Source organism: Lagenorhynchus albirostris, chromosome 15 (genome assembly GCF_949774975.1).
Source record: "Lagenorhynchus albirostris chromosome 15, mLagAlb1.1, whole genome shotgun sequence".
Classification (NCBI taxonomy): domain Eukaryota; kingdom Metazoa; phylum Chordata; class Mammalia; order Artiodactyla; family Delphinidae; genus Lagenorhynchus; species Lagenorhynchus albirostris.
Genome location: NC_083109.1, coordinates 60,367,691 through 60,386,035, shown reverse-complemented (window position 1 = coordinate 60,386,035; position 18,345 = coordinate 60,367,691). Strand labels below are relative to the sequence as shown.

General features: G+C 42.1%; 1 protein-coding gene across 1 annotated transcript in view; it reads right to left on the bottom strand.

Moving 5' to 3' along the window:
- Positions 1–18,345, bottom strand: part of SHISA9 (shisa family member 9) — a 292,396-nt gene that overhangs the window by 17,436 nt on the left and 256,615 nt on the right. The window contains exons 3-4 of the mRNA XM_060124357.1: positions 7,776–7,931; positions 596–643 (exon numbers count right to left, since the gene is read on the bottom strand). Coding sequence (XP_059980340.1) covers positions 596–643; positions 7,776–7,931 — 204 coding nt within the window. The remainder of the gene's footprint in view (positions 1–595; positions 644–7,775; positions 7,932–18,345) is intronic.

Sequence of the window (18,345 nt, the reverse complement as noted above, 5' to 3'; positions counted from 1 at the left end):
TAGTAGGGGGTTAATAAATTATAGCCACCACCTAGCCCAGTCACCCAGCTAGTTAACGCACAGACTCAAGGGGACCAACCTTTGATGCTCACCATGGTAGCCAGGAAAGTTGAAAATAGCATCTGTTCCCCAAAAGGCTAATCATTCCCAAGACCCAGAGCCAACAACCTGACTCTGTTTATCTCTCCCTCACAATTTGTGTTTTTCCCCCTGCATTAATTTACCTTACATTTTGCCATTTGCCTGCACAGTTTTCTGAGAAAAAAACGTCTCCTGGATGTCTTACCTGGGATGGTTTCTGATAGTGACATTTTCCTTCAGGCAATGAACATTGGGAAGTGAGGAGTGGCACACTTTTCAACAACAGCCCGGAGCACAGACATGCCACCCCAGGTGCGCGCGCACACACACACACACACACACACACACACACACACACACACAACACCTACACACTGGAACTCAGACGGACCTGCAGGTCCACCCAACGCGGACACATGTGTGCACACAGACACCAGGATTCTCTGTGCCTTCATGGATTAATGCCAAATCCAACAACACCTGGACAAAAGAGCTAGAAAAAGCCATACGGTACCTTTCGGTGACTTAAGTGTCGCCACTGTCCAGTCACCCTCAGAACTTCCTAAAAAAACAACAATGGAGAGATGCTGATCTATCTGTTCACGGGCTTCCCATGTGTGCTGTACCCTCAACGCCCAGATGCTCTGCAGGCGCCCCAGCTGCAGCCTCCAAGGGGCGCAGGTCTCAGGGGACCGGGGAACAGGGCGAGGGACCAAATGCGCAATTACGATTATGTGAACACTTCTCTCTGCAAGGCCCTGAAGCACGATTAAGATAATACCCAACAAAGGATCAAGAGAGGTTCCCCTGAAGAAAGCCTAGATGTTTTCAGGGAGAGAGAGAATTCCTAGGTGGCTCTAAATTTCAACCGTCTAAGAAAGAAAGCAAAGTTTTAGTTACATGAGGTCACTTTGGCTAATAACGCTCTGTTGACAAGAGATAAATTTTGATCCTCTTTTATTGCAATCCCCCTGCTAAAAAGGTGGGGGGAGCATCATTAGCTCCAAATTCAAGGTCGGGGCAGGCTCTGCTGACTGCAACTTTAAATGCTGGGTGGCAGGCTGGGTGGAGTGGAGAACCCGCATTCACAGTGCCTACCACAGTCTGTGTTTGAAAAATACTGTTGAATGAATGAATGAATTCAAGGTTCTCCACGGGGTCACTCTTCCTGAGGTAAGGAAATTCCCCTCAATGCTAAAGGAATCAAACTTGTTATCTGAGAATCCCATAATGCCTGGGACTTTGATTATAAATCAGTTTCTCTAAATTGAATTCCATTTCAGAGGTACTGGATGGGCCCTGGGGGAATCTCTTATTATTAGGAGAACCCCATAGTGACCCTTTTGTAAAGGATGGTGAGAATGACTATGGCTACAGCCTACCCCGCTCCTCGATAGACCCTCTCTGTAAGATCGGGTTTTACTCAAACGGAGGCAAACCTGCGCTCGTGCCTGAGCAGCAGCCTCTGCCCACTGGCTGGCGGCCTGACCAATCAGCGTGCGCTACTAGCTCCAGTTTCCTTTCTTAGGAGTCTACCTGGAAAAACCAAGTCCTCAACATTTCTGCACAATTTCCAGAGATTTATCAGGCTGCCAGCTGGGAAGAGATGTAGGGAACAGTCTGTGATCTGAATGATTACAGAGCACAGATCCGGCCCCATTTAAACATTTCTGGTTGGCCTCCCAGGCGTGCCAAAGGATGCTCAAATTGCCACGTTCCCCCTGCGGATATGAGCTCTACACCCTCATCACTAACAACAGAGGGGAAACTGGAATAACAGGTGAAGAGTGACGAACTTAAAATTAAGTGGGACCCGCCTGGGACGCCTTCATGTTTCTTCTCCCTCTGAGCCAGGATCATTGACATCTGGAAATAGTGATGCGGCCCCAGATCTTCCTGTGCGGGGTGGACACATGCCTGACCGAGTCATTGAGTCACTAAGCCCAAGGAAGCCGTTTGCTCCCAAATCAAATCCACGACTGCCTTGAAGGCAGGAAACAAGCTGTGGTCACCTCTGTCCCCACTATCTAAGACAGTAACAAGTTTTGTTTCGTAAATCCAAAGCTAATAAGGGCACTTAATAAGATGGCACACAAGCTACCAAATATATAGCTAAGGCCCCATTATGGGCTTGGTGACACTAATGGACATTAGATAAATATTTTTTGGGTGAAAAATTAAATGCTTATGTAAGGAGGATGGGCCTACGGCATTGAGAGGAAGCGGCCATGAGGAAACTTTCTGGGAGAGGAAAATATTTCTTATCCTTACTGGGATGGTGATGACCCTAGTGTATGTATATTTTCAGTAGTCACACTATTGTGAAATTACAATCTGAGTAGTATACTATTCATAAGAAATTATACCTCAACTGTAACGCACCTTAAACATGTTATACCTCAATTGTACTCAGCATCATGAGAAAACTTTTACCTTCAAACAAAGAAAACAATTAATAGCTTAGTAAGTCCTCCCCCACAAAGAGGAAAATGGGCCTTTTCAATCTTTTTTTTTTTTTTTTATTTTGGCCTGGTTATAACCTCTGGTGCCAGAAATTGCTCTGTGAGAGACAGAATCGTTTTGTGGGAAGAAGATGACCTGAATCAGGCTATCCCAAATATGGGTCTTGGCTCTTTGGGTGTGACTTTGGGAAAATTACTTAACTATACCAAGCCTCAGTTTCCCCATCTTTTGACTTTGGGACTGATACCTCCTTCAGAGGTGTGCTGTTTGGGTCAATGATACTAGCTCACCTTCCTCCATAACAATGACAAAAAGAAAAACTAGCAGAGGTTAATTTACATTTGAGGGGCTTAGGCGTCACTTAGGGTTTTCACACATGATTCCTACAGAAAGAGCAAAAAAGAATTCCTGCCACATCTCAGTGCATTGTTGCTGTGGTTGTAAAAAGTGCTATTGGAAAATGTAACATGGTACTGGGAAAACAGTCCATAGAGTGTCAAATAGCAACAGAGAAAATATTTTATTAAATTCTTGAATTAAAAAAAAAAGGCACAGCCTTTTATCAATAATGCTGTTACTTCCTGTCTCTTTCTCTAGCTGGGCAGCATAAGTTGCACTAAAGCATCTGAAGGGCATGCGGTCAGGAACCTTTAGCAGCTGAGGATTTAAACTCTCAAGATACCTACAGGAAAAACTAGACACGGGGCCAATAGGAGCTAAATGCCAACATGCAGGCAATTTCCACTTGCAAAGCCCATCAGGAGCTGCATAACAGAGCGGTCTTTTCCCAGTTCTGGAGGCAGGAATCACCCATCTCTGAATCATCAGGTGACCCTTCGGGAGATTTTCACAACTGTCTTTGCAAACGTTGACCTATGAGGAACCATAAGGCGGGTCCTTGCATTGTAACCACCTATCCACAGGTGGCTCAGGCCAGAGGGTTTGTGTGCTTAACTGAATTTTCAGGTTACAGTTTGGCTCAGTCGAGAACAACACACACTTCTTGACTTTAGAAAATACTTAGAAAATGTTTAAACCCACATTTCTGACTCAGTAAGGAGAGTTAATGGAGTGAAACAGAATCTTTCTCTGATGGATTGTAGGAGTCATAGCTCTGGGCATATGGATCTTCACTGTCCAGGCTATTGATGCGGAGAGTGAAGAGGTTTGGGCCGCCTCTTTGCTGGCCCTAAGCACAACTCAGAAAAGTCATCTGCTGTTTGCTTCTTGCTTGTTTGTTTTATCAGAGTCCCAAAGTGAGTTAGCTTTCAGGCACATCTTTCCCATCAAACTAGAGTGAAGGACATGGACCCAACTCTCCATTTCCTTCAAAGTGAAATCTACCAATCGCATGTTAATCAAGGTACCAGTGTATTTGGAAATTCGAGGAAAAATATGACCAACAAACAATTCTGGTCTGGAGACTTTCATATGGGGCAGTATTGATTGAGGGCTGACTATGTACCAGGGTACGCACTTTCCCTGCACTGTATCATCAAATCTTGCCAATAGACAATTAGTTGGATATTTTTATTATCTCCATTGCACACACGGGGTAACTGAGACCTGGAAGGTTGAGTAATTTCTGCAATAAACGTATGAACTAGATCTTAAACTCAGTCCTGACCAACCGCAGGGGCAGTGCTATATGCCACCATCTTGCTGATGATCTCATGCTCCTGACATGATGTGGGCGGTGTCTGTCACGTGGTATTATTCAGTGGTTTTACAAATATGTATTGGGAGGGCTTATTAAGACCCCTTCATGAGTGATCACAGGCCACAGAAGCAATAACTGATTTGCTCTGTGCCAGCAGAGATGCGGTGGGCTTTACCCTTCGTGGAAGACGGCAGAGAAGAGGAAGAAGCCAGGAATCGTGCATGGAACATGTCAGACCTCTGCAGATGTCAGTGGGCCACCAAGTACAGACCCCCAAGTTTATTCACCCCAAGGAGAAGAAGAGCCGAGGGTGAGGTCTGGAGTGATTTTGAAAACACTGAAGTGAGCATTTATTTTGTTACTATTACGTGGACTAAATGCTTAAAATAATATTTGAGTTATGGATAAAACAAGATTTTTTTTTAAATTACATAGTCCAAAGGCGATATTTGATGCTTGTGTTCTCTGGTGCTCTGCTGAGACCAATTTTCCCAAATAGCTCTACATGGTTGAAATGGCAGGTGGGGGATGGGAAACGTTAAAGAAAGGAAAAAAGGGAAGAACTTCTGAAATGAATAAAAATACTAGTTCAAAAAAAAAAAGAAAAGATCCCTTCATGGTGCTACATGCTGGGGATACATCGATGAAAGGGACGGACTGGGTTCATGCCTCAGTGGGACCTACAATCAAGGGACACCAGATTAAATGTCTGCAGGATGGATGAAAGCGTTGAACAAATAATCATTCAACTTCATCACTCCTTCTTGTACAGAGTACAGTGAGGTTTAGCCTCTTGCGTTTCCCTAGTGTATGCTAACATTTTACAATAACTGGCCAATGAACTCCTTGGGAACAGAGACCGTTCTATAGTCACATGCTATATAGGACCAGAGGTTACATTCCCAAATCCCTGAATTATAGAAAGAAAGGAGCTCTCTTTAAACATGAATGTGATTTCAACAAGCAAACAACAAAAATAAAATTAAATAAATAAAATAAAAATTAAATTAAACCAAATCAAATTAAATTAAATAGATGGGAAGTCTTGTTTGGGAAGAATTTATCTCAGGAACTACCCTATCTCAAATTCCCACCCTTTTCTCCCCAGAGTTGGTAGTGAATGAAGCAGACACATTTAATAGTCCACGGGTATTCTAATGACTAGAATGAGTAGAACTGTTTAATTTTCCAATTTTAAAATTAGAACGGAGCTTGGAAACCAGAGAGTTCAGGTTCTTCGTTTTTCACACAAAGAAGCTGAGGTCAGGGGGTTTTGGTGACCAACCCACTCGATGTTCTGAATATTGAAGTCTCCAAAAGAACACTGATTTTCCAGAGGTATTTTTGAACTTGGCAGTTAACACTAAAGGCTGTCCAAGTCTCCCCTTATTTACTGAATTGAAATGTTTAGAAAATGAGTCTGGTTATCAGAGACTGCAGAGCTTTCCACAGCAAACCATTTTTTAAACAACTTCTCTACTGGGTGGTAATGATTTTGTTAATGAAATGCATTTCATCATTCACAGCACAGTCACATTATGCCTTAATAGAGAACCCTTGAAATAATGTTTATTATGGGATTTGCATTTCATTTGGGCAGGCAGACTCTGGACTCCTGGGTAACCCATCGGGTCATGCATTCGCTCAGTTTGCCCCTCACTGGACCTCACAGGACCAGTGACTCAGATAAAGCTTGTGAACTCCCGTAATAGTCAGAAAAGAAGGACCAAGAAGAAGAGGGTCACATCAACCACAGCCAGGATTGAGGAGGGTACCCCAAGTGAGACCCTTCAGAGTTTTTAGAAGATATAGGGGTGCTCCCTTCCAACTAAGCTATTCTTTGATTCTTGTCAAAGACAAGCTCATTCCTCCATTCAACAAACATTTCAGGAGTCCCGGCTTTGTGGACGAAAGTGTTACTCAAGGAGTGTCAAATAAACTTTCAGACTGCAAGTTTAATTCCAAATGCACTGCAAACATTTGCTATACCAAGAAGCCCTGAGTCAATGCTGGACAGAATCAAGGAATTCTGTTGGAAGATCCATTTATGATTTACCCAAAGAGCTATTGGGTGTTGAGGGAGAAGGAAACACTGGGCCTAAGTTGAAGAAATGAGTTGTTTTGGGTAACAGGACCAGCTCAAAAAGAAAAAGACATCTGGGTGGATTTTTTTTAATGCAAAACAAGAATCAAGTATAACAGCAGATGCTCTTCATCACCTAAGTGCAAGGCTCAGAAAGGGAGGTGGGCCACTGAATAGTGCATGAAGGCTTCTGCAGTTACATTGGCACAGATGCCCTGACTCTTTCTCTCCTAGGCAACAGCTCCCTTCCCTTCCTAGTAACATCTGAGTTTATCTGAACACGTTTAGGATGTATGTGCTCTGCAAACACACAATACGGAATAGAAGAAATCTGTGGTCATGGGTGTAGATGAGGGTTGAGGTGGGTGGAGAAATTCAACAGGAAACGTGGGAGATTCCTATGTAAAGTCTTACGAGGCTTGGAATTTAGGCAGCACAACCTGTGCCCTCACAATTAGAAGCACCCCTCAAACCCTCTTCAAATGGTTCCATTTGGAAATCGTGGGAGATTGAGGAATAGGAATCCCTAAAGATGGACTTCTGGTTCGAACGCTAAGCTCCAAGTATGTGTCTGGCCCTCTGTTGGGCACCAACGTGCTTGTTTTATGAATCTGATGTCTGTAGACCGTGGTTCCGACAGCAGCCTAGACATGTGATCATGTCTGTGCTTTGGTTTCTGTCCTGAGTTTGTAACAAAATTAGGATATTTCATACTGGAATGGATCAGCACATGTCTCCTGTCCCATCTCAACGAGAAGCTTGGCAGTGGGGAGAGGAAATAGGATGAGAAGCTGATTATAAAAGAAGGCATGGGGTCTGGGAGTCTTCTGCCCGCCCCAAAGCTTGACTTTGCTGTGGGTGCTGCTTCCATCCTATAGAACGGGGCCATGAGTCATTTGTTTAGGAACCTGGGTCACCGTCAGACTCCCTCATGTACAAATCGAGGGAATGGACTGAACCCCAACCCACCCAGGGCTGTGGGAAGGGAGCAGCAGGAGCACAGGCTCTGCAGCGATAAAAACACAAGTTCAAGTTGCCCACAGGCTGCTTGATTGGGAGCAAGTTAAATTAGCCTCCCCGAGTCTCAGTTTTCCTAATCTGAAAATTGGGGCAATACTTATGCCTTCCTCTTTGGAGCGCTATGAGAAAATAAGACAGTGTCTATAAAAGGTCCAATGCAATGTCTGGCACTTGATAAGAACTCAGGTAATAGGAGCTCCAGGCTCCCCCCCACCCCCCAACACCAGAAATGTTTACATCTGGAAATTTTGAAAGATAGATAGATGATAGATAGATAGATGATGGATGGATAGATAGATGATACATAGATAGTAGATGGATAGATAGATGATGGATGATAGATACATAGATAGGTGATAGATAGATAAGAAAGACAGAAAAAGGAGTAGAAAAAAAATAGGGGATAAAGAAATCTAGAAGGAACAGAAAAGTACAGGAGAGAGACAGAAGAAACAAAACAGCACTTACCGACAGCCTTCAAGGAGGCGTACTTGTTGAGCTCTTTGCCAGGCGGCTGCTGTTCGTAGGGGTTGGAGATCTGGCCCAGGCTGGGGTAGGAATGTGGATGGCCCATCTGCTGGAGCAAAGGGGAGGTGGGCACTGCGTTGTTCATCTGGGTGGTGTCTAGAAGTGAAGAGAACAGACGCAGATGGTCACCAATGGGGCAGGACCTTCTACCCGCTCCCACCATGGCCACATCCCTTGAGACCAAAACTCCACGCCCTTTGGGGACACAAGAGGGAGGGCAGCCGAGGATGGGCAGGTATATCGGCAACAACCAACTCTGCATTGGAGAGCAGCCGAGGATGGATGGGTAAAGAGCAAAGGATTCCCCTAGAACACTTCCATCTCCCCCCAGATTAACATAAGGTCCTATCACTGCGGGGACTACTTTTATCAAAGCAATATACATATAAAAAGATGACCAACTTCAATAACAGTCAAGGAAATGCAAGTCAGGACAATGGGAGGCCACTCCCCTGCCAAGAGATTGGCAAAAATTAAAAGGACTGAAGGACGCCAATCTAGCAAAGATGTTGGAAGCTGGACAGTCTCATAAACTCATGGTGGACATATGATTTGCTGTATGTGCAGAAAGGAATCTGGCAGCGTGTATGGAAATTTAAAATGCATGTGTATGTTGACCAAATAATACCACTTCTAGGGATGGAGCCTTCAGCCTACAAGCAACAGAATGTGAGGATATTTGTTCAGAGCTGTTCTTTGCACCATGGTTTGTAAAGTGAAAAATAAAAACCACACAGAAACAACCTGAACTCCTATCAACGTAGGAATGCTTAAATTATTGTACATCTGTATTAGGTACATAATATGTACATACATATGATGGGCTATCATTCAGCTGTTAAAAAAATGAGTTAAATATCAGTTAACTATACACGTCAGACTGGAGAGTTTCTTATGGTTTATATTGTTAAGGCAAAAAAAGCAAATGTCAAAGTAATGCGCATAACAGGGCATTTGGTTTAAAGAAAAGAAAATCTGCATATTTTTGTGTGCTGTGGTTTGCAAAGACTGAAAAAAATAGGTAAAAACACACAAAATGAATACTGGCTACTTAGAGGGACTGGAATTTATGGGGAAAAAGGTTCAAGAAGTTTTCTCTCAGGAATTATTCTTTGAGCTGTTAAGGGTTTCTGTCTTCGCCCTGAGAACAATGGGATGGACGGACTGAAGGCAAGAGTGAAATGGGAGTCACGGAGTCCAGGTGAGAGAATTATGGCTCAGTTTCAGGCAGGAAGCAAGGGTTCCCTCCATCTTCATGAAACACATCTAGAGATGCAGATCAACATGGCAGTAGTTGCTAGCAGTGCCTTGAAAGGTCCCCTTTACCAGCACGTGTACCCATTTCCCAGCCACTGTGTCAGCTGCTCAGAACTCACAGGTGCCCCTAACACCCAAAAAATTGTTCTCGGCTGATGGCAGCCACCATCCTGGGCTTAATCTGCTTAATGTCCCTCACCCTTAACACCCAGGGTGGGTGACAACCAACGCCCAGCTGACACTAAGGTACCGAGACCAGCCCTTGCCTCAAGGTGGGGATAACTTTATAGAGCAAGGGGGGCTCCAGAGCTCCCACGGGTTGAGACAGGTTTAGAGCAGGGGTCAGCAAGCTTTTTCTGGAAACGGCCAGAATGTAAATAGCTTAGGCTTTGCAGGCCATCCAGTCCAGAGACGACTCGACTCTGCCCTTGTAGCAAGAAAGCTGACATAGACATTATGTCAGCGTGGCTGTGTGTCAATAAAACTTTATTTAAAACTTTATTTACCAAAATAGGTGGCAGCTGAATTTGGTCCACGGGCCATAGTTTGACAACCCCTGGTCTAGACTTCATCTGAAACTAAGAGCCCCATCCCTGTGTGGCTCCTTTATCTTTCCTATTTTGTTTCCCTCACCACCTTAGAGAGGTGTGTGTGTTTTACTCCCTCAGAGTCTCATACACCTGAACCCCTCTCTCAAGCACTGCTGCTTCTAGGCAATTCAACCCATGACATATATAGAATAAGTTTGGCTTTAGAAACCAATACACTCGAACGGAAAGAAGCAGGGTTACCACAGCTAAGACACAGAGATGAGAGTATTTTTATCACTGCACATGCATGGGCCATCCCACAAGCCCAACTGTCTAATGGGAATATCGCCAAACATAAGCCAAGTCGCCCAGCCGCTGGCCAGCATCTGAGGAGGCGGGCATGTCTCTCTGCCATGATAACTTTTTGGCTGGGATTCAGCTGGGGCAGAAGAGTCCTAAGATTAATGAAGTCATGGTGGAAATGTTGTCTCATGTAAATTACAGCTCTCCCTGTAGCCTGGACCCCACATCCTCTGACATTTTCCTCTCCAGAGCAACCTGCTGGGGAGGTCTGTCTGATTCCCCTGGGCATGTCAGGCCAGACATGCTCGTGCCCAAATGTTGGTGTAATAGAAATGATTTACTGTAAGTTCTCATTGTTTGCTGCTCTGTGGGTTTTTTTCCCCAACACACACACACACACACACACACACACACACACACAAACACACATATTTTAGTTGACAGCTACTATTCTGTGTATTCAGAAGTACCAGTTCCAGGCACTCTGCTTCATCCCCATTTGACTCATGTGATGAGCTGCCAATCACTGTAACTCTCTTAGTTTGGGTTTTCCCAGAAGTCACTGAGATAAGGACTCAAGTACAAACATATTTGGGAGGTGAAGTCAGGCAATACTGCAGACAAGGGGTGAGGGGGCGAGATGGGAAAGAGAAAGAGGCAGATAAAGAGTGCAATGCCCAGCAAGGGGCAACTGTGGAGAACAGGAGTTTAATCCCACTCTGGCATTCTGGTAAATGGCGTTGACTGCATGTCTCAGAATTCTGTCAGCCCACGGGCAAGTGAGCCCCTGAGTATTTATGTGCCAGCTCCCATCAGTCGTTGTTTGAGGGCTGCTTCTGGGAGACAGTAACTCCTCAGCACTTGTAACCTACCATGTTCATGGGCACAGTGAGCTCTGGTGGCCAGAAAAACTCTTACTCAGAGCTGTAAGTAAGAGCTGGCAGTTGGAAATTAGGCCGGTAACTCACCCTTCTGGTCGCACAGTGAACATGTGATCCAAGTCAGACCAATCACAGCACCTCCTTCTCCTCACAGTGATTGGGCCAGAAGTGAGCATGTGATCTAGGCTGGGCCAATCAGAGTCCTTCCCTGAATTTTTTCTATTGGGAAGCTTTGGAGTCAAGGAGCCAGGAGGTCATGAATTCAAATGAGTTTGAACCTACCATGTGAAGAAAATCTTTCTTCATTGTGAAAGAATAAGGAAAGAAGCAGAGGAGATAGGGAAGTCCCTTTCTGAATAAGCTAGTGTGCTTTGGGTTTACTATCACGTGCAATGTAAGTTCTGACTAGTACAATTGTTGTCCGGAATCCCTCTGGGAGGCTGGAACTGACCAGAAGGGAGGCTTCCCATGGGGCCTGCAGAGTGCACCAAGGTGGAACTGGCATTAGCCCTGGATTTTCTACAGAGCTTCAGTAGAAATTTCAAACAGCAAATTGACTGAGTAGTGCATAAAGAATGCCCAAGGACTTTCATAAGTTAATTAACTAATATCTTAAGGGCAGGTATTTTTTTTTTCTGGAAATAGACCCTTAACTAGTTACAGAGCTGACACCACCTAAGCCCATCATCCAGTGGGAGCCCTTACTCCCATCTCTTTGCTCCTTCAGTCCCAGAGCCCATCCACTACTTTCAAACTCTGTTTCCAGTCCTGCCAGGGGAAATGCTAAACACTTCATTAAAGAATTATATTCTTAAACAGAATACTCCATTATAAAGCATTTGCTTTTGGATGATTTCTCCCAAGTCTTGGGCTAACTCAGGGGCAGCGAGTAGTTACTTAATGCCAGTGGGTAGGACTGAGATGGCCCACCAAAGTGATCCAGCACAAAGGCAAATGAGGCTGCCCCAGAGTCACATTCCTACTTTCACATTCAGAACAACAGGAAGCAAATTTCTGGCAGTTTTAGATAGTCATTTTTTGCTAGCTTCCAGGCACTGATTATTCAGAAATACTGAAATCCAGGCTCAGGGCAGCAATCAAGAATTATTAAACAGACATTGGCGACTGGGTTTCTTAAATGTTATTTTCATTTTACTGAGCAGGAGGATGGACCAGTCATGGCAACCCAGTTTTTCTGTGAGTTTTCCACACATAATATCCAGCTAAGGAGGACAAACAAAAGAGTAGATGGGAGGTAAGCTCAGGTTGGCATCCAAGAAAAACAGAATAGGGTGAGTGGAGAAGAGTAGGTTATAATGTGCAAATCCTGACCTTGTCAACTGAGAGAAGAAGCATAAAGATAGCAAATAACTATTTGAATGTATGTATATATGTAGTATGTATATATGTCCATGCACGTGTATGTATTTATATACATATGTACACAAATATATAATATAATGTATATTATATATTATATTTTATATTTTATACATACACTAAGTATATATACGATGCAAAAGAAATTATATATATAATTTATGTATTATATATTATACATTTTATATATAATGTTTTATGTATTGTGTAATATAGTAGGTATTTGTATATGTACACACTTATATAATTACATATTATCAATTTTATATATTATATAATATAGTATATAATACACTAAGTAAATATACTCTGCAAAAGAAATTATGTGTATACATAATTTATATATTTACTATATATATTTTACATATAAATTTTATATATATATGTGTGTGTGTGTGTGTGTGTGTGTGTATGTGTGTGTGTGTGTGTATATATATAATTTCTTTTGCATAGCCATGACCATAGAGGGAATTCAGTAGGACCAGCCATGTCCTGCTCCCAGCAGTATGGTTTCTCTTCTAGATACACCTCAGCCCCAGAGAGATCTTATCCACCTCACCTCTGTAGAAAGGTACTTTCTACCCAAGGTCACAAGAAAACTTTCCCTGCCTCATTACAATTTTGCAACTCCTTCTGATCCTTAGAAATAACTGACAAGGACTTGCTGTTCTGGGATGCTGCATTCCGTCAAGACCCTCAGTCAGCAAACAAGAAGTTGATAACGTCCCCATGTTCCCCTTCCTAAGACAGAAAATGGGCCTCACATATTTGACAATCATTTTCAAAGAAAGTTAAAACACACGTACTCTATATAGAAGTATCTGGCAGACTTACAGCAAGGTAACCACCATGTAAGTACTGTTATGATGTGGTATATCTTAGTTACTAAACAGACTAATGAATGCAATCCAGATAGGGTCATTAAGGTAAAAATGCTCAATTACGAACCCTGGGATGATGCTCTAGTTTTCTCAGAGCAAGAGAGGCAGATACCAACTATTACAAACTAGACCAGTTTGGCTCATTTTAGAGGAAAGGCAACAATAGTAAGTTTTTCAAGGCATATCACAAGGAAGAATTGCACAGAAAGGCACAAGATGGTCAAGGAGTGCTGTTCTGTGGAGCATATATTATGTGCCTGTCACTTGGTAATGAACTTTTCATGCACTATCTCCTTAAATCCTCATATCAATCCTGTGGAACAATATATCTTTTAAATAATTTTTTATTGTAGAACAGTTTTAGATTTACAGAAATACTGCAAAGATAGCACAGAGAGTTCCAATATACCCTGGACCCAGTTTCCCCAATAGGGTACATTTGTTACAATTAATAAACCAAGACTGACATATAACTATTAACTAAAACCCATACTTTATTCAGGTTTCCTTAGTTTTTGCCTAATGTCCTCTTTCTGTTCTAGAATCTCATCCAGGTAGCACATTAAATTTAGTCATCATGCTTCTTTAGGTATCTCTTGGCTGTGGATTTCTCAGACTTTTCCTTATTCTGATGACTTTGACAGTTTTGAGTATTGGTCAAGTATTTTGTAGAATGTCCCTCAACTGGAATTTGTCTGATGTTTTTCTCATGACTAGACTGCAGTTATGGGTTTGGGGGAGGAAAACCATACAGAAAAGGTGACATTCTCATCATAACATATCAAGGATACATTCTATGATGACATCATTATTGATGTCATAAATATCAATATTGCTGCCTGAAGCAGTGTTTCTCAAATCTCTCCACTATAAAGTTACTCTATTTTTCTCTCTTTCCATACCATACTCTTTGGAAGGAAGGCACTATACATAACCCACACTTAAGGAGTGGGAAGTTATGCTCTACCTCTCTGAGTACAGTGTCTACATAAATTATTTGGAATTGTTCTTCATAGCAGATTTGTCTCTTCTTCCCCATTTAATTATTCGCTCAAATATATATATATATATATGATATATATTAGTGTGGACACATGGATATGTATTTTATACTTTGGATTATAATCCAATGCTATTTTATTTTGTTTTTTCACTCAAATTTCCCCAGGTTTGGCCATTGGAATCTCTTTCAGTTGGCTTCTACATTCCCCCCTGCCCTTTCTTTGGAGAACTTTCTTACTTTCTAGCAATGCAAGATGCTCCAGGTTCATCTTGTTTATTTCCTGTCCCATCCTAGAATCCATTTCTCCAAGGACCCTGGTTCCCTTTCTTGGAGAATGGTGTTAGAAACCAAAATCTGGGTGCCAAGTGTGCTCACGGCTTCTAGTCCCTCTCAGTTGACTGAGTAAGGAAATCTATGTGTGTATACAGACTCATACATATATACATATCTATAAATATTTATATATGTAACCGTCTGTGTCTATATTAAGCTTAACATGAATTCATCCTGATATCTTCAACTCTAATCCGTTATCACATGGATCAGTCTAGCTTTCTCCCCTTGCTCATTTATAACCTCCCACCCCAACAATGAGAAGCCTGACTCCCATCCTCCACCATCCATTTACTTAGTTGTTTAATTCCAGTATACATGTCTAGCAATATCAGAATTGTTAACCCATAGCCCTATGGGAAAACAACTGTACCAACTAGACTGCAGTCTAAGGATAATGTATTTTTCAAATTATTAGTGTGCTCTTCTCTTTTGTCTTCCGGAGTATATGAGGTTTACCTCAGATGGCCCATGGCATCCCTATACCTAGGTAAGGCTAGGAAATTAGGATTTATTAAAGAAGGAACACAAAGAAAAATGGTGATGATATTGATTAATGATAAAGAAGGTGAAAACACAGTTATATGCATAATAAACAGAGAGGTGTTATTATTTCATATACAAACTAATGTACTATTCCAAGAGTCCCTATGAGATACTATTACTAACCCCATTTTGCACAGAGAGGTTTTGTGATTTACCCAAAGTTACACCACTTGTAAGTGGCAGAACCATGCTTTGGACCTGGCAGTCTGACTCTGGAATCCGTGCTCTTAGGCACCTCCTTACTCCCTCTAAAGGAGGTAAATGCAAATTTCTGACATTCAAAAAAGACTGTGCAGCAAGAAAATAATAAAAATTTTAAGTCACAATATTGACTTTGGAAGGTAGTTTTTACTAAATTCCTTCATCTCTACTCTTTGGCATATTAAGGACCAGTCTTGGTTGGCAAGACCACAGAAGTTTTTGGCAAGGGTGGACCAGAGAGGAAAGGGATGGGAAGGCTCTGATTCTAGGAAATTGTGAGAATGACAAAAAGAGAGAAATAAGGGGGCCTAAGATCATGTCTCTCAACTTTCCCCTTTTGGTCTTCACACCCAGGTGAAGGAGAAGAACGATGGATGAGTTGAGGGTGATGCTGAGGGCAAAGACCTCTTGTCCCACTCTGCTGTTTGGGATTTTGGCAGAAACTCATGGTGAAGAAGCTCTGAGCTACCAGAGGGTAGCTGAGCCTGTTAAGAAATAAAGAAGTATAAAAAACTAAAACTAGAGTTACCATATGATCCAGCAATCCCACTCCTAGGCATATATCTGAAAAAGATGAAAACTCTAATTCAAGGAGATGTTCAGCACTATTTACAATAGCCAAGACATGGAATCAACCTAAGTGTCCATTGACAGATGAATGAAAAAAGAAAATGTGGTACACATATACAATGGAATATTACTCAGCCATAAAAAAGAATGAAATAATGCCATTTGCAGCAACATGGATGGACCTAGAGATTATCATACTAAGTGAAGTAAGTCAGACAGAGAAAGACAAATATCATGCGATATCACTTATGTGCGGAATATTTTTAAATGACACAAATAAACTTATATACAAAACAGACTCACAGACATAGAAAACAAATTCATGGTTACCAAAGGGGGAAGGGGGGGAGGGTTAAATTAGAAGTTTGGGACTAACAGATACATACTACTGTACATAAAAGAGATAAAAAACAAGGACCTACTGTATAGCACAGGGAACTATACTCAGTATTTTGTAATAACCTACAATGGAAAAGAATCTGAAAAAGTATATATATATAAACTGAATCACTTTTCTGTACACCTGAAACATTGTAAATCAACTATACTTCAATAAATAAATAAAGTACCAAAAAAAAAAAGAAAAAGAAATAAAGTGGTATGGTCTGAGTACAAGATTGTCTGGTTGGAGTTCTTCAATGACTCTCATGTACTAGAAGGCCTGAGAGCAGGGGTCCTGCTACAGAACTTGTCGGTGTGGGGCAACGAGTCCCATACAGTGGCATCGAGTGAGTTTCCTTCCACTTTCTTTTATACTTTCTTTCCCAAGTAGATGGTTAACACAGCCCAGCTCAGACAAAAGTCATATACTCAGAAAGGCCAAATAGAAAAGCACATTAACCACGTGAAAAATTTACCCCTGTTTCTCTAAGTATTACAATCCTATTTTACAGATCAGGAAACAGAAGCTCAGACAGGTTGAGGTGCTTGTCCGAAGTCACACAGCATGTTAGTAACCATCTGGATTTGATCCCAGGTTTGTCTAATGGCAAAATTGGTGTTTCCTCCACTAAGCTAGGCTGCCTTTAGCATGGACCAGGCTCAGCATTAAGCCTCCCCTATGAAGAGAGACTCTTCTGTCTTGAGTACCTTTCCTTGTAAAACTTCTCACTTAAATGAGTAAACCACTGGCCTTTTTGTTTCCTCTTTTATCCAGAGAATAGAACTTACTGTTCTATCTAGGGAACAAGTTGGGCTCGCCCATCCTGAGAATCCCCTACTGCCTTGTGGAACCCACCTGTGCTCTGACCTCTCCCACTCGGCTCATCCATCTATTCCTCCTCATATATTTGGGTGTCTACGGCGTGCCAGGCATTGTGTTTGGTGGACAAGTTCTAGCTCTTACACTGCTTACTAACTAGAGGAGCTCATAACATTTTTCTAAAGCTTTTTTCACACTTGAGAAGTACCACATTTCTGCCTGGCTCCCAAGGCCATATTGATCCTGCCCAGGGTCCTTCTTCACCCCTACTCTTTCCAACACACTCTCTGTGCCCCGTCATGTAGCCTCAGCAGACTCTCTCCACAGACCACACCATCCAGAACAACATAATGAAAGAAGAACAGAGTTTTGACTCAGTCAGCTCTGCATTCAAATTCTGGCTCTTCCATTTCCCAACAGCAGCTTTGGGAGGTGTTATACAACTGACTCTGCGAGTCTCAGTTTTCTCAGTTCTAAATTGAGGACCAGAACATAAACCCTCTCAGGGTTCGCTGTGAGGTTTAGAGACGGCACATATACCATGCTCAGCATACACGTGAGACACAGTAAGCATCCAACACAGTGTAGCTAAAGCTTTATGGCTTCCAATAGTCAGGGAAACCAAGACAACGTGATGAGTGGCCATGAGAAGAGAGTGTTAGGTTTCCCTAAGGCGCTCTCTGGGCTCAGAATTCTTGGACACATTCCAGATTATTCAATTATCTCAGAACTGGACAAATGAGAGAGAATAACAGGAGATATTCCTGTGGGAACCAACTGCACTGGTAATTCTCTTAACAACAAAAAAGAGAATAGACATTCAGAAGTTGTAACAGAGCTCTGGGTTTTAGCTCTGTTTTCCTTTCTATCCTATCCAAACCTTTACATCCAGCATCCTTTTAAAGAGAAAACCTGAAAATTATAGTTTGAAACATCACGTAGATTTTTCTCTGGTCACAAGCAAGCAAAAAATTAAAAAAAAAGAATCAGATCAAACTCAAAATTACCCTGAACTTGTCAAAAGAGAACATAGCAGGCTAGCCTCTAACCAGAAAAGGTTGATGTAAACAGAGAATTAAATTCATATTATTGAATCCTGGTGGCAGAGGGTTCAGAGGGAATTTGTGATAGAGAAAAAATGAACATATATCATTGGAAAACCTTTAGCCAATTGGGCATGTGTGTTACCCAAGGGTTTATATTTTTAAGCATGCAAAAATATTTTTTTTAACTTTGAGCACCTAGGATGTGAACATTTTGAAACTGGAGTTGTTAAACAAATATTTATTTAATGTTCACTTCTGGTCATCTTGTGTGCAGACTCTGAGGGACAGAGATTCACTTCAAATCTGAGGTTGTGCTCCAAGGAGATGCAAGCCTAGGATAGGAGGCAGATCAAGAACAACACAGGTGAGAAGGAGGAG